Source organism: Aquarana catesbeiana, linkage group LG07, assembly GCF_042186555.1.
Source record: "Aquarana catesbeiana isolate 2022-GZ linkage group LG07, ASM4218655v1, whole genome shotgun sequence".
NCBI lineage: Eukaryota > Metazoa > Chordata > Amphibia > Anura > Ranidae > Aquarana > Aquarana catesbeiana.
The window spans coordinates 221295536-221312318 of record NC_133330.1 but is presented as its reverse complement, the minus strand read 5'-3'; the positions used below and the strand labels follow the sequence as shown (position 1 = coordinate 221312318).

Genomic DNA, 16783 nt, shown 5'->3' with positions numbered 1-16783 from the left:
TGACACTGGCCCTAAGGCTAATCCATTGGCTTGGGGAAAGGGGTGTGCACTGCAAGTCAAATAGTTAACACGTACTGAATTTGCTTGTTAAAGTGGTTGTAAACCCTTACATATACCCAGTGAAGTGACTGGCCTCAGGTGATGCACAGAGATGAAACAAATCCTACATAAGTTGTACCTGTTTATCTGCAGTATTCTCTTCTCTACATCCGTCCAGTCCAGAATTTAGAAAGCTTGTCTGAACTCTCATACAAATGGGGGTAGGGAGCTGAAATTACACTCTTCAGAGCTCAGTAAGAAGAGCTCTGAGAGCTGATTGGAGAAAAGGGACCCCCCCCCCCCCTTTACACAGCATACAGGAACAGAGCTGAGAATGTCAATCTGCTGGAGTACCCTCCCCTGTCACCATGTTTTTCTTGACGGCAGGAAAACTTGTCAGAAGTGACTCATTCCGATATCAGAGAAATGAGGCAACAGATAGAAATGACACCAGCTGTGCATAATAATCAATCAGCTTCTAGGTTTTATTGCCAAAGCTCAATTGAACAAGCTGAAATTAGAAGCTGATTGGTTACTATGCACAAGATTCTGTGTGCATCAGTTTTAGTAAATCTCCCCCTTAGTGCCCTTAATTGAGACAAGTACACACTACAGAGGGATATGCTTTGTTCATATTTTATGTCTGCGGTTTAGCCTAGGTTCACACTGACTGCGGGAATAAAATTGTTCGAGTTCAGCTGAATTCGCATGATTTCATTCCTGCATGTCAGTCCCGACTTCGGGGGTGATTTCAGAGACATCTGTGCGGGTTTCTGCACAGATGTCAATGAAAATCGCCAAAAGTAGTACAGAAACTTCTTTTGGGAATTGGTGCGGCACCGCAAATGCGGTGTCGCACCAATTTGGACTGTGCCATTACAATCCTAGGTTTATTTAATCTGTCAAAAAAAGTGGTTATCTATGAGCCCCGTTCACACCTATGCGAATTAGATGCGGCTTACACCGCATCCAATTCGCAGGACATTTTAAAATACATTCATATGAATGCATCTGGTTCACATATGTGCGTTGCATTCGCACTGCGCAGTGCACAAAAAAGTGTGCGTTTTTTGGGCATTGCAGTGCGAATTACAAGCCCATTATCTTCTATGGGAACGCACCTTCTCCTCACTACACCTCCCCCTTTCCCCCCTCTCCCTGCTCACTGATCTGCAGCTACAACGCAGAGGAATCTCTGAACAACTGATTTTTATCTTCCCAGTGAAACCTGAGCTTCAATTCACACCGCACATGTGTGAACCCGGGCTAAGACTTCATTTTTCAATAAACTGACTTTAGTAATCTAAAATTGCGTTAGCAACTCAGACTCATTCCTTTTTTTTTTTTTTTTGCAAACTTTACTGAATAAGCCTCACTAGTTCCCTATTTTTTTGAGTGATGATTGACTTCTGTGGGACAAAACATAAACCCTATGCATGAATGACAGCATAAAAAAACATGACATTCAATCAGGCCATTCTAGTTTAGGAGAAAATTTTATTGCATTCGTTATTCAAAATAGCATCATAAATCTGAGCAGGGCCTACGTGTTTATACAGAAAAGCCCTGATGTGGTGCAACCTACCTAGACAAAAATAACATTTAACTTTCAAAATGACAGGATTCATTGCATTCAAGCAACTGTGTTACTGGACTTTAAGAGATTAAGAAAATAAAATCTCTGTTTATTTATTGCCCTCCTAGAATTAGGAAAAATAAATCAGAATTATCATTTTGTGTGCAGACACAAAAGTATCAAGTCTTATATTCACGGGCGCAGTGTTTCACTGCCGCGGTAGCACTGTGGAACAAAAACATATCAAATCGTCAGCAAAGGTAAAATCTATTTACAAGTTTCATGAAAACATATTATCTAATAAGGCATTGCAAAAAGTAGAACGCAATCCATAACAGCCACAAATCACCTTTGAGTAGTTATACTGTGAAAAGTGATATCTAATTGGTTGCTATGTGTTGCAGCACTCCACGCAATGATACTTTGCCTTACTAAATGCATTTTTGTAATAATAAAAAATAAACTAAAAAGAAACCAAACCTGATTGGGCTTATGCGGGATTCTGAATATTCAATCCTAAATTCATAGAAATTTACAGACTTATTTAATAAAATATTGTCCTTGTCCCTTTACTTAGCTTTATTCATATAGTAAGTGGGTCTTTGAGGTCTGGCCATTTCTGTCTGAAAGCCGCATGACCACATGCTCATTCTGATAACACAGCATGTCTCCCCCAAACCAAAACGTACAAAGCAGTATCACATAGCAGAGCCTCGTTTTCTAAGATTTCTCTTAAAGTAGAATTATGCCCTCATTATAAAATTGTGTGTTGCAGCACTTGACAGTAAGTACATTTGAACTTACAGTTTTCTCTTAGCTCCCTTGGTGCTCTTAGCTTCCCTGCAAAGCCAAGTACCTGTTGATCCTGCCAGTGAAGTCCACCAAATGCAGCTTTTTGTGATGGGGTGATAATGATACTGCACTGCTCCTGAATTCACAGCAGAGTTGCCACTCTCATGTAGGCTATCCCCCATGCACTACTGTAAGATAATATGATGTTGCAGGGGAGTGGTTATTGGTATTTTCACTACCGACCTACTAACTACAGCTTGTCAGTTAGCGCCTGACCACACCTAGTCTTGTCCACTGTATCTAGATTTGCCTCTGTTGTTGAAACTCTCCCACTGTGAGCTGCAGCATCTAGAAGTGGGCCATGTAAGACACAAATGAGTTTGGCTCACCCAACGTAGGTAAAAGAAGTAATAAATATATATAATATATATATACACAGATCAGCCATAACGTTATGACTACCCACCAAAACCTGTCGAGGCATGGGCATCACTAGACCTCTCAAGGTAAGCTGTGGTATCTGGCAGCAAGCCATCAGTAATAGATCCTTTAAATCCTGTAAGTTGTGAGTTGGGGCCTCCATGGATTGAACTTGTTTTTCCAGCACATCCTACAGATGTTTATTTGGATTAGGATCCAGTGGTCCAGTTCTGATGCTCACATGCCCATTGTAGGCACTTTTGGCTGTGAACACAGATCAGTGCGGGCACCCTGACCAGTCTGCTGCTATGCAGCCCCCATACACAACAAACTGCAATGCACTGTGTGTTCTGACATCTTTCTATTGAAACCAGCATTAACTTTTTCAGCAATTTGAGCTACAGTAGCTCTTCTATTGGATTGGACTACACAGGCCAGCCTTCGTTGAATCAATTAGGATTGGCCGCCCCTGACCCTGTCACTGGTTTTCCTTCCATGGACCACTTTTGGTAGGTCCTGACCACTGCAGACCACAAACAACCCACAAGAGCTGCAGTTTTGGAGTTGTTTTGACCCAGTGGTTTAGCCATTACAATTTGGCCGTTGTCAAAGTCCCTCAAACCCTTACACTTGCAGCTTTTTTCTGCTTTCAACACATCAACTTCAGGGACAACATGTTCACTTGCTGCCTAAAATATCGCACTCACTTTCAGTTGCCATTGTAACAAGATGATCAATGTTGTTTACTTTACCTGTCAGTGGTCATAATGTTATGGCTGATTGGTGTATATAGTATATGCATACACACACACGGTATATACATACACATACAATATATTATATACATACTGTATATGCACACACATACTGTATATGCACAGGCTATATACTGTATGTACAGTACCTTGAAAAAGTGTTCATACCCCTTGAAATTTTCCACATTTTGTTATGTCACAGCCAAAAACGTAAATGTATTTTATTTGGATTTTATGTGATAGACCAACACAAAGTGACACATAATTGTGAAGTGGAAGGAAAATGATAAATGGTTTTCCCAAATTTTTTACAAATAAATATATGAAAAGTGTGGCGTGCATTTGTATTCAGCCCCCCTGAATCAAAACAATGTAGAACCACCTTTTGCTGCAGTTACAGCTGCAAGTCTTTTTGGGTATGTCTCTACCAGCTTTGCACATCTAAAGAGTGACATTTTTGCCCATTCTTCTTTGCGAAATAGCTCAAAGAAGAATGGGATTGAGAGTGTCTGTGAACAGCAATTTTCAAGTCCTGCCACAGATTCTCAATTGGATTTAGGTCTGGGCTGTGACTGGGCTATTCTAACACATGAATATGCCTTGATCTAAACTATTCCATTGTAGCTCTGGCTGTATGTTTAGGGTCGTTGTCCTGCTGGAAGGTGATTCTCCCCCCAGTCTCAAGACTTTTGCAGACTCAGGTTTTCTTCTAAGATTGCTCTGTATTTGGCTCCATCCATCTTCCAATCAACTCTGACCAGCTTCCCTGTCCCTGCTGAAGAAAAGCATCTCCACAAAATGATGCTGCCACCACCATGTTTCACAGTGGGGATGGTGTGTTCAGGGTGATGTGCAGTGTTAGTTTTCCATCATACATAGCGTTTTATTTTTAGGCCAAAAAGTTTAATTTTGGTCTCATCAGACCAGAGCACCTTCTTCTACATTTTCTCTGTCCCCCACATGGCTTCTCACAAACTGCAAATTGGACTTCTTTTGGCTTTCTTTCAACAATGTCTTTCTTCTGGTCACTCTTCCATAAAGACCAAATTTGTGGAGTGCACAACTAATAGTTTACAGATTCTCCCAGCTGTGCATCTCTGCAGCTCCTCCAGAGTTACCATGGGCCTCTTGGCGGCTTCTCTGATTAATGCTCTTCTTGCCTGGCCTGTCAGTTTAGGTGGACGGCCATGTCTTGGTAAGTTTACAAAGGTGCTCTTTCCATTTTCAGGTTAAGAATTGAGAAGTGCTCTGTGAGATGTTCAAAGCTTGGGATTTTTTTTTAACCTAACTCTGCTTTAAACTTCTCCACAAGTTTATCCCTGACCTGTCTGGTGTGTTCCTTGGCCTTCATGATGCTGTTTGTTCACAAAGGTTCTCTAACAAACCTCTAAGGGCTTTGCAGAAGAGCTGTATTTATACTGAGATTAAATTACACACAGGTGGACTCTATTTAGTAATTACCGTATTTATCGGCGTATAACACGCACTTTTTTCCCCTTAAAATCAGGGGAAAATCGCGGGTGCGTGTTATACGCCGATCCCCTGCGATCCTGACCTGTCAGAACGAAAAAATCGCTGACCGCGATTTGAAAATGGCGCCGCCGGCGCCGAAATACACAGTGCCGGTCCTCGGCTCTTCTCGGCCGCTTTCGGTTTCACTCGAGCGCCGCCCGAACCAAGCCGAGTATACTCGGCTAGTTTCGGATAGCTCCGCTCACTGTCCGAGTGGAGCCGAAAGTAAACGAGAGCCGCCGAGAAGAGCCGAGGACCGGCTCTGTGTATTTCGGCGCCGGCGGCGCCATTTTCAAATCGCGTTTGGCGATTTTGAAGCTCAGAGGCTTCAGCAAGGCTGCACTGGGGCAAGGCTGCACTGGGGCAAGGCTGGACTGGGGCAAGGCTGCACTGGACACTGGGGAAGGCTGCACTGACATGGCTGCACTGGCAAGGCTGCACTGGCAAGGCTGCACTGGCAAGGCTGCACTGACATGGCTGCACTGGGGCAAGGCTTTACTGAGAAGGCTGCAATGATGGGCATTTAAATGTAAGTTTTTTTTCCCTTCAAGTTCCCTCCTAAAAGTTTTTTTCCTTAAAATTCCCTCCTAAATTGAGGTGCGTGTTATACGCCGGTGCGTGTTATACGCCGATAAATACGGTAGGTGACTTCTGATGGCAATTAGTTCCACTAGATTTTAGTTAGGGGTATCAGAGTAAAGGGGGCTAAATATAAATGCACGCCACACTTTTCAGATATTTATTTGTAAAAAAAAAAATTGAAAACCATTGATCACTTTCCTTCCACTTCACAATTATGTGCCACTTTGTGTTGGTCTATCACATAAAATCCTAATAAAATACATTTACGTTTTTGGTTGTAACATGAGAAAATGTGGAAAATGTCAAGGGGTATGAATACTTTTTCAAGGCACTGTATATACTGTATACATATACACACTATATTATATATATATATATATATATATATATGGTATATACACACACACACACACAAAATATGAAGCCTGTTCATCACATAGTAACCAGATTTGGAACCTGTCTTGACTGCCACACAGGAGCCTTTAGAATAATTTTAATTCTGTTATTTGCTATGGTTGTACACCTATGTAAACCTTTCATAAGCAATAAAAAAAAGACTGTATTAATAGAATTTAAGAATGAATATTGTATTTAGATCCTTGCATAAGACCATCTATGAATGTCCTCTTCAATCCCCATTGCCCTGTTCAGTTTAGTTTCATGCATAAAGCAAAAGAAAAGCTTCAGTAGGTGTGATGGAAATTTCTCTTATGACCCTCCCATGTAAACGACAGTGAAATTCATTAAATATGCAAAGCGATATTAATTATTTAAGGATCACAGGAATTCAATGGTTCTTAGCATGCCAGGATTAGATCTACACTCTACTAAAACAATTTTTATTGGTGAAGCGCATAAAAAATACCACTATCAAAAAACCTGAGTGGTTATTCAGAATACCTGCTGGAAATGCCAAAAATAAGCAATTTGTTCCTAGGAAGTATGTTCTGAATCAGTGAGCTCAAGGTATACCTGGGCCAAATAAATAATTCAAAAATGTGAGACGTGAGTGGAATTAATATGAGAGACACACCCGACATCTTAACACTCTTGGTGACAAAGACAGAAAGTATAGCCTTAAAGCAACATTGTAAATATATATCACAATTCAAAGTAGCCATACCTGTAAAAAATGCAATGTATACTTACTTACCCACTGACTGCACCACCAGAAATCAGCTCCGCTCAGAGGACACTTCTGGGGGTGTCAATCTCCTGGGTCCCCTGTAGTGTTACAGGACTCGGTAGTGACATGGCGGTCAGAGGAAGGAACTGCTGAACACTGCGGGGGGCATAAAAGATTGACAAACCCAAAAGTGTTGGTTTCACTTTGGACTTTAACAGGGAATTTGTCATGAACAAAGCAGGGTTCTGGTGGCACAATCAGCCAGATGGTAACTACCTATACTGTGTGCTTCTTTTACAGCTATGCCAATTTAGAATAATGGGAGGTAATGATAGGGTCACTTAAAGTCCATGTCAGTTGTAGCAAATGGCTAAACAAAACCTCTTATTTTTTTAATAATTAATTACTAAATTTAATAAGCATCCACATGGACACTGTTTTGTCTTGCTGTTTATACTTCTTTAACCGCTTCAGCCCCCGGAAAGTTTTACCCCCTTCATGACCAGGCTATTTTTTAGCGATATGGCACTGCGTTAATTTAACTGTACCCAAATAAAATTTACCTCTTTTTTTCCCACAAATTTAGCTTTCTTTTGGGGGTATTTAATCACCTCTGCAGTTTTTATTTTTTGCGACACAAAGAGCAACAATTTTGAAAAAAAAAAAAAAACTATATTTTTTACTTTCCGCTATAATACATATCCAATAAAAAAATTGAAAAAACCCCAATTCCTTCATCAATAATAATAAATAAAATGTACCTCCTTTTTTTCCCACAAATTTAGCTTTCTTTTGGGGGTATTTGATCACCTCTGTAGTTTTTATTTTTTGCGACAAAAAAGAGCGACAATTTTGAAAAAAAAACTATATTTTTTACTTTCTGCTATAATACATATCCAATAAAAAATTTGAAAAAACCTAATTCCTTCATCAATTTAGGCTAATATGTATTCAGCTACATATTTTTGGCACAAAAAATCCCAATAAGTGTATATTGTTTGGTTTGCGCAAAAGTTATAGCGTCTTCAAATGATGGGATATTTTTATGACATTTTTACTGTTACTGTACTAATGACACTGGCAGGAAAGGGGTTAACACCAGGGGCGATCAAAGGGTTAAGTGTCCTTAGGGGGTGCTTTCTAACTGTGTGGGGATTGCTCTTACTGGGAGAACACAGAGATCCGTGTTCCTGCTTAGCAGGAACACAAGACCTCTATGTTCTCCCCTGTCAGAACGGCGATTTGCCTTGTTCACAGATCGCCGTTCTGCCTCTCTGGGGACCGATTGCAGGTGGTCGGCAGACATCGCGTCTGCCGGACTCGCTGATTGGCTCCCCCTCTGTCCAATTAGCGCACGTGCACGCAGCCGGGCCGCCTTGCTGCAGTAAATGTGCGGAAGGCAGTCCGGAAGTGGTTAAAGTGGTTGTAAACCCTTCCATTAACCCAGTGAAGTGACTAGTCTCAGGTGATACACAGAGATGAAACAAATCTTCCTACATAAGTTGTATCTATCTGCAATCACTCTTTACATCCATTCAAAGTGCTGAATTTTAAAGCTTGTCTGAGAGTTCAGAAAAAATGGGGCAGAGAGCTAAAGTTACACTCTGCTAAGCTCAGTGAGGAGAACTCTGACAGCTGATTGAAGGGAAGGGACACACCCCCTCCACACTGTACACACAGGAACAGAGCTGATGCTGTCAATCCCTCCCCGTCACCTTTTTCTTGGTGTCAGGAAAACTTGTCAGAAGTGTCTCATGCTGATAGCAGAGGAACAAAGCAGTAGACAAAAGTGACGCTTACTGCTCTTAACCACTTGCCGACCGCTCTATAGCAGATATACTGCTACTGGGTGGCCGCTGTGCACAGGATCACTCATACATACATGAACCTGCACGTCTGGGTGGCGGACGCAAATGCATGCTGACGCCGGCTCGCTCCCGCTGTGATTATACATAGTGGGAGCTGATCAGTGGGTACCACGGACTCAATGTTCATCGGCACCCACCAATAATTCGGTACAGAGGCAGAATGGAAGTCTGCCTATGTAAACAAAGCAGATTGCCATTCTGTCAGTAGGGAAGGCATGGATCCTGTGTTCCTGCAAAGCAAGGACAAGGATCCATGTCTTCCCCTAGTAAACGCACCTCCCACACTGTACAAAAATACAGGCTAGGCACACAGTTAACCCTTTGATTGTCCCTGATGTTAACCCTTTCTCAATCAGTATCATTAGTACAGTGATTGTGTATATATTTAGCATTGATCACTGTATTAGTGTCACTGGTTCCCAAAAAAGTGTCAGTTAGTGTCCAATTTGTCCGCTGCAATATCTAGGTCCCACTAGCCTGCTGATTGCCACTACTAGTAATAAATAAATAAATAAATAAATAATTCCATCAAAATATCCCATAGTTTGTAGACGCTATAACTTTTGCGCAAACCAATCAATATATGCTTATTGGTATTTTTTAAACCAAAAATATGTAGCAGAATACATATTGGCCGAAATTGATGAAGAAATTCGATTTTTTTAAATTTTTTTATTGGATATGTTTTATAGCAGAAAGTAAAAAATGTTGTTTTCTTTCAAACTTGTTCGTCTTTTTTTTTGTTTCTATCGCAAAGAATAAAAAATGCAGAGGTGATCAAATGCCACCAAAAGAAAGCTCTATTTGTGGGTAAAAGAGGACATACATTTTATTTGGGTACAGTGTCGCACGTGCAATTGCCAGGTAAGTAAGGCAGTGCCGTATAGCAAAAAATGACCCGTTCATGAAGAGGGGTACATTTCCATAGCTAAAGTGGTTAATTGAGACAAGTACACACTATAGAGGGATATGCTTTGTTCATATTTCATTTCTGAGCTTTACAACCACTTTAAATAAAAAATTAAGATTTATCACCGACTTTGGATCAGTTCTTTCCTTACTGGAAACTGCTTTGTAACCTCAATCTGCATACAGCCAATGCTTTGCCTATACAGCAAATATTTTTTTTTATATCTGGCAGTGCGACTTTCCCCATTATTTTAGTATAAAAATAAAAGATTGCCTTGTCTGCTAAGTGAATGATTTAATCAACACAAGCTTTTATGACAAAGATTAGGGACCAAGTCTACAGCTTTCACTGCTTTAAAAATTCTCAGTAGCTGTCATTTCACATTTAAACTCCCTTTATCAAAAACGAGGCTTGCATCTTTGGACTTGGCAAATACTTAAACCACTGTATAGGGGGTTACCATGAGAACTAGTTCAGCTGCAAGGTCTCCAACTGACGCATTTCAAAATTTAAAACATAGTCCAGTAAAACTTCCCTTTTGATATTACAATCAGGCTGAGTCACCTAACCATACATTGGAAGAGAGAGATGGGGAAGCTTCACAAAAAATACTGACACTACCTTCATGAAGCCAGTAGTAAAATGACAATAACAATGCCTTCTCCAAAAAAAGAAAACTGAAAATGTCCATATTTAAAAACTGGCGGTGCTTGCTATGCAAAAATAAATACAAACCATAAGGTCACTGCAACAGTCTGAATGTCAGATAATGTAAATTGGATGATGATGGCTGTACTTGAACTAATTATTTATGGAATTAGACAGTTACAACTTGTCTGATTATAATCTAAACCCATACATACATACTATATGGGCCCCTTTACTAAAGCAGACCTATCACGGTTTTAAAATGGTTACGCCATCACAGATCTCTGGTATACCAAATATCACATGACATTGCTATATAACTTACAGTATGTTCTAAGTAAAGCAGCTCCTGCATACCCATATACAAATCCTAATTTGTAGTCGGGCCACTAGCACATCCCTACCCCACTTCTAGATACTAAAATGCAAAACATGTACCTCAGCGGCCTAAAGAGAATGCCATGCCTTGCCCTGTGGGTAGTGGAGGTGGGTGGACAATGGCCTGGTCCATTATTAAAGCATGCCTAGGTATAGGGGTTTCCAGAGAGAGCTGGCACCGCTTATCAAAAAAAAGGGTATGCAGGTCATTTTCAGTGCATTGTTTCAGAAACTGCTAGACAGTTGAGTACATGGAGTTCCAAAGTAAAGACCGTCATTCAGAGCATAAAAGAAATACTGTACAAAAGGAGTAATGCAATATACAGTGTTAAGCTTGCAGAATGGAAATGTCCGATAAATGAAACTGGAGATTTGGAAAGCACAAGAGGGGTGCAAGATGTAGCTTCACTGTTTTCCATGAGAAAGGTGCTGATGTCAACAGTAGACTGAGTTACCTATGCCGCCACATTTTGTCTGCACAGCAGACACTGATTCCCATAGGAGTAAATGTAGAGTAAGGGTGCCTGAGTTGTGCAACTTGGAGCTTACCCCATTGGGCAGATTTAAAAAACCTTTTCTTCCAGGTTTTATAGATCAGCCCAAGTGTTTTTACTGTTAAATTAATCATACATAGCGCCAATGCTGGAGTCAAACTGTTAAACGGTCGTAACAATCCCAACACAATCATGCAGTAATTTAAATGTGTATGGAGAAGGTGAGCTCTATCCATTAAGATATCTTCTTGACTTGTTTGAAAGCCTACGGGTGATTTATGAGACTGAACAACATACTCTGTTGGGTTTGCAATGACTTGCTCATGAACAATGATCTGCAGTGATGTGCTGTTACGCATTATGGTGTGAGCCAACTCATAACTAGCAACATGTCACCAACCCACTGATCCAATCTCTATGTCTGGCCTTACCCTAGGCTGCAAACCTAATCCTAAAGTAGAACTATAGGCAAAACTTTTTTTTTCATTTTGGATAGAGCAAGGGAGAGTTATAACCCCTGCCATAATTTTTTTTCGCCATCCGTGCCCCATGTCCAAGATTTCCCTTCACTCCCTGTCTCATTGCCAAACAGGAAGTGAGAGGAAATCCCTACAAATTAAGGCAAACCCTTGTAGACCCCCAGGTCACCAGAACAGTGTCCCCATTTGAAGATTATCCCTTTTCTGGGGACAACAAAATTTGGGATTTCCTTTACGTTCACTTTCAGAGATAGTAGTAAACAGGACAAATAGAAAGGGCGAATCACCTTAATGGGGGCACAATAAGCAATAAAAACTGACAGGGGTCCTAATCCCTCTTCATTCCAAAACTAAAAAAAAGGTTTTGCCTTTAGTTATACTTTAATCCTAATCCTCACAGTACCAATTACTATTCTTTAACAAATCACTGTACTGTCAAAGGGATCTAGCTGCTAAATAGGCTGAGAAACTTCCAGCAAGAGGAGTGGAGTGATAAAATTGGTCCTATCAACAGATGTAAACACTATATTGCAAAATCATCTTTACTGATGGTACAATAATAAAACCTTACATCTGGTCAAGTTTACTATAATCACATCCCTCGTTATTTTGACCAACTTATTTCAGTTAAAGGGTCAATACATGCAAAAGCAATATTTTCATTGTGAAGCTTATCTGTGGAGTCAAACCCTACCTTTTTATATGGCTTAGATACACCAACAACAAGATTTCCCTGCCATAACTCCTGACTATCTTAATGTCCACCTGGGAGTTCTTGAAGTTCCTTTCAACATTTATAAGTTCTAGTAATTTCTGTTGCAGTCTCCATCATATACAACTCCTCATGCTGGCCCATAGCAGGTGTGCAGATCCAGCAACCTAAAGTACATGTCTGGGCAAAATAAAAAATGAAAAAAAAAAAAACATTCAGTACATCTACACAATACATGTACATTTCCCTTTGGTTTGTCTGTTAAAAACACTACAAGTAGAAAAAAACACCCGATGATCCCGAAATCGAAAAAGCTTTTCTAGTCTGGCATAGCTTTTGCTGCACTGAAATTCTAAGTAATGTTATCAGACCTTCCTGAGTTCTCCCCATCTAGACTACAGTACCCCCCATATGTCATAAAGAAGTGAGGGAGCTGTTCTGTAGTCCAGCAGGGGAGATCTCAGACAGTGATGATAATGATGCTTGGGATTTTAGTGCAGCAGAAGCAACATTGTCAGGCCAGAACAGTTAGGTGCTCACTAAACATCCGGGAGAATCAACAACTCTTCTTCTGTGTTTGCAGTGTTCATAAAGTGACAAAATATGGGGAAATGGTTATTTACTAAAGAGATGTACTGCATATGTTTTTACACTTTAGGTTTAGATAGTACTAACACAGGAATTAATGTTCCCATTATAAAAACTAAAAAAACTAACCAGTAGTAAGTAACTGCAACATTCAGAGCATGAATCAAAATTGACATATTCTACCAAATAGAGTATTTTGATCTCACTAGTTAGTCTCTGCTCTCTGGGATATCCTACAAAGATATATGGATGTCAAAATGTAACGCTGCATTACAGAGTACATTAAATTTGTTCTACTAATACGGAAATCTCTATTAAAATATTGGCAGAAATATAGTCTCGCTCTTTGGATTAGTGTGTTGGTAGAACTGTAAGATGTTAAAATTACAAAGAGGTAATAACAGAAGTTCGTTATTTATATGATGGGAAAAAAAAATCACATGCAGGTCCTGACGAGCCCCCAACTGCTGTTGGTTGGAAGACACATGAGACGGTCTTGAATCTAATCAGTCTTCCCATTTTTCTGAGTTTTGGTCAAAAAGCCATCAGTATGATAGAGGACTTTGTAGCATCCCTTAGTGATCTTCATCATCCACATAATGTTCATTATATCCAGAGATACACTGGAGATGATCCAAGCGCATTGTGCCCCTAGACCCAGTCTATGAAATGCCTCTGTGCCAAAAGTAGAAAAGACACGCCCATAGTAGGTTGGTATGACAGCTATCCTGACAATGAAGAAGACGATTGTCATCAAAACTCCATTCACCATGTTGGGCACGGAATGTTTGTGGTATCCCAGCACTTCGAAGAACCACCTGCGTAACTCAACAAAAGTGACAAATTTAATACCAGATGAAGCTAGACAATGTAGTAAAAATAAATACATCAAATCAAGCAGTTTTGTTAGCAGCAGAATTAGTATGACAAATACTTGATTGTTTCTCTACCAAAATAGCCTTTAACCCTTTCATACCCAGAAGTCATTGATGCCTACACCAGGCCAAATTTAGCAGCGACAGCATGCATGTGTTAACTTTGACAATAATTCTATGAATATTTTGTATATCTTAGTAGTTTTTACACTTTTCTATGGACAAATAGCGCTCTTATTTGGCAAGCTTTTTTAATTATTTATTTATAGGTTCCACCAAGCATACAAATAATACAGTTGTCACTAAACTGCCAGAACTGAAATAGATAGCATTAGTAATGCATACTGTTACACAAATATATAGGAAAGATGTTGAATGAAAATGCCTGATATATGACATAATTCCTTATGATCATTATAGCTCCTGGGAGGTGATATCATGCGTGGAAGAGAGCTAGGTGGAAACCAACTTTTCTGTTTCTACAGACAAGGCAAGTTAAGGGTCTGGTACAGCGTTTTAATAAAAAAAAAAAAAAAAAAAACTGTTTTGGTTCTTATACAGGCTGAAAATGCATATAGATATCAAAATGCTTTATCAATGTGTTTTTTTTAAATATTGAATTTTAATTACAGTATTAAAATTATGGCACTGTAGCTTAACACTGCAGTCTGAAGGTGAAAGTGGTCATCTGCAAGCTGAAGGCTTTCATGTTCTCAAAAAAAAGCCTTCCTTCTGCATGTGGCCAATATGTCATAGCTGATGATCACATTACCAGGGACCAAGCAGATTGGTTGACAGTGACAGTCAGGTTTAAGAGCCATCAGCTGCACTGAATGTTAGCTGGTGGCTCTGAAAGGGGAAAAGGTTTATAAACATATGCCAGCATGAGGCTCCAATGTGGTAGGTGGGAAAGTATATGTATAACAAAAGCATTTTTTAAAGTTATGGATAGAGTTCGGATGGGTAAACTCATCAGTTTTATTTTTGCTTTCATTTTCTTCCACTTTCTGACTCAGAGGTGCAAAAGGAAGTCACCTACAAACAGAAGGAAATTCACCTAATTGACAGTTATCACAGGAACAGGTGTTCTGATTTTTACTCACCTCCTGTTCTAGTGACAACTATAAATTTTGGGTTTCCCGTCACTTTTTGGCTCAGTAATTATAGTCCTCAGGTCAAACAGAGTGTGAATCTTCCTGTTGGCAGGTGCAGTGCCCCTTTAAGTTTAATCCCTCCTGTTGCCATGTCATAGATGAGGTTAGTGCCTGTGACAGAACCCACTGTCACTGTGTGTTCTGGAGGGGGCTGTGGGCTGGCCTCCTACCCACAGACTATGTCCCAGCAGAGAATGAGAGACTTGGGGACAAAATGGCGTTGGATAAAGTAATTATGTCCCTATATAAGTTGCATCCCTTCTCCCCATCCTCCCCCTCTTGTTATTGTGTTTAAGCATGCTATGTCATGGTACGTAGACAAAAGGTGTGGAGACACATCCCAGCGAGGGATGTGTAAGGAGGGGCTGCCTGCTTGTTATAAGTGTGTTTCAACTGTAGTTTCTGTTTGAATGTACAAGTGTCGAATTCCCATTGGTTCTTCCTTGTCCCCACCCCCTTTATGACAAGGCTAAGGGGAGTGTCCCTAACTGTGTTTAAAAGTGTATGTTTTGTACTTAATAAACAGTTTATGCTCTGCATGTTTAACCCTCAACATCTGTGTGGTTTGCCTCGGGATTGGGGGTTAAGGGCTGGGCATGGCGAGTCTGCCAGCTGCAGGAGCGTTTGGAAAACTGGAGACACAGTTCTGGCGGAGGTGTCCAGATGGGGTATCCGAGATCCGTCACAGTGCCCATATAAATGCCAGCTTAGGATAGGGTTGAGTCAGTCAAAGTATGGAAGCAAGACACCCAAGAGTTGCCAAGCTGTAGACCTACACTGAGCTGATTTAAAGGACCCTCTGCAGGGCTGAATCCCCAGGTACAGATCACGTGAGGACTAGCTGGAGTTGCCGTCTTCCCCTAACCTTCTTCTGCAGGGCCTGTAGTGGGTGCGGATGACCTTGGAGGTTTTGACAGAGTCCTCAAATGTGAGTAGTAGCTAAAATCTGGGAATAGATGTCATCAGGAAGCTTGTCCAGCTGTGCAAAGTTAAAGAAGGGACATTTGGAAAATATTGGTATAATGATTGAAGAACCTTGTCACCCCTAACCCTCTGTCAGGGCTGGGCTCTGCCCTTCCTTCTCTGAGCTGGCCGCTCAGCTGTCGGCTAATTGCCAGCTCCCATTTCTCTTCACAGTTACTCAGCTGTTGATATCCTGTTAGTCAGTCCTGCCTACTTAAGCCGTCCAGTCCAGAGGAGCTCTGCCTTCGCCTTGGTCAACATCACAAGAAAAATCTCCTGCGTTCCTGTTTAAAGACTGGCTTTGCTGACATCCCTTCTGGCTCCAGATCCTGCTTGCTGTTCCACTACATTGATCCCTGACTTCTGGCTTGGCTGACTATCCATTCCGGTTACTGAATTTTGGCTATGTTTTGACTACGTTTGTTCTTTTACTTTTATTATTAAACAAGTGTGATTTAACTGTACTTCTGTCTCAGTCTGTTTTCATGGTTTCTGACAGTAGGCGAAGGCCATGAATTCCGAAGATGTAGTCAATCCACTTGTTGGTAATATTTTTTCCAGATTGGATGAACTGGATCACCGCATGGATCAGTTCGCCATGGAGTTACAAACGCTCCTGAGGCGCACGGCTGACCTGGAATCTCCCACTGTGGCCGCCCCGATACAACCTATGTTTCAGGCCGACCCTGTTGCTACTCCAGTCTCTGTGCAGGCACCCACCTCAAGTATTACCTCTATATGAGGTATGTCTGGTTCTGCTCCGCTTCCCCAGCGATTTGGGGGCAATCCAGCCCAATGCAGAGGGTTTCTCAACCAGGTTGAGATATACTTTGAGATGCTGCCCCAGGCGTTTCCCACGGACAGAAGCAAAGTAGGTTTCTGACACCCTCATCTGTGGGTCCTGTAACTGTT

The 16783-nt window shown here is 40.9% G+C and overlaps 1 protein-coding gene and 1 long non-coding RNA gene across 3 annotated transcripts in view; one reads left to right on the top strand and one right to left on the bottom strand.

Annotated features, from left to right (window-relative positions):
• The window catches only part of LOC141103464 (uncharacterized), a 45599-nt gene extending 30241 nt beyond the window's left edge, over nucleotides 1-15358 (top strand). The window contains exon 3 of the long non-coding RNA XR_012235326.1: nucleotides 14175-15358. This is a non-coding gene — a long non-coding RNA (uncharacterized lncRNA). The remainder of the gene's footprint in view (nucleotides 1-14174) is intronic.
• The window catches only part of TLCD4 (TLC domain containing 4), a 129716-nt gene continuing 122787 nt past the window's right edge, over nucleotides 9855-16783 (bottom strand). For both annotated transcript variants that reach the window (XM_073593080.1, XM_073593081.1), the window contains exon 7: nucleotides 9855-13697. In XM_073593080.1, coding sequence (XP_073449181.1) covers nucleotides 13382-13697 — 316 coding nt within the window. In that variant the 3' untranslated portion in view covers nucleotides 9855-13381. The remainder of the gene's footprint in view (nucleotides 13698-16783) is intronic.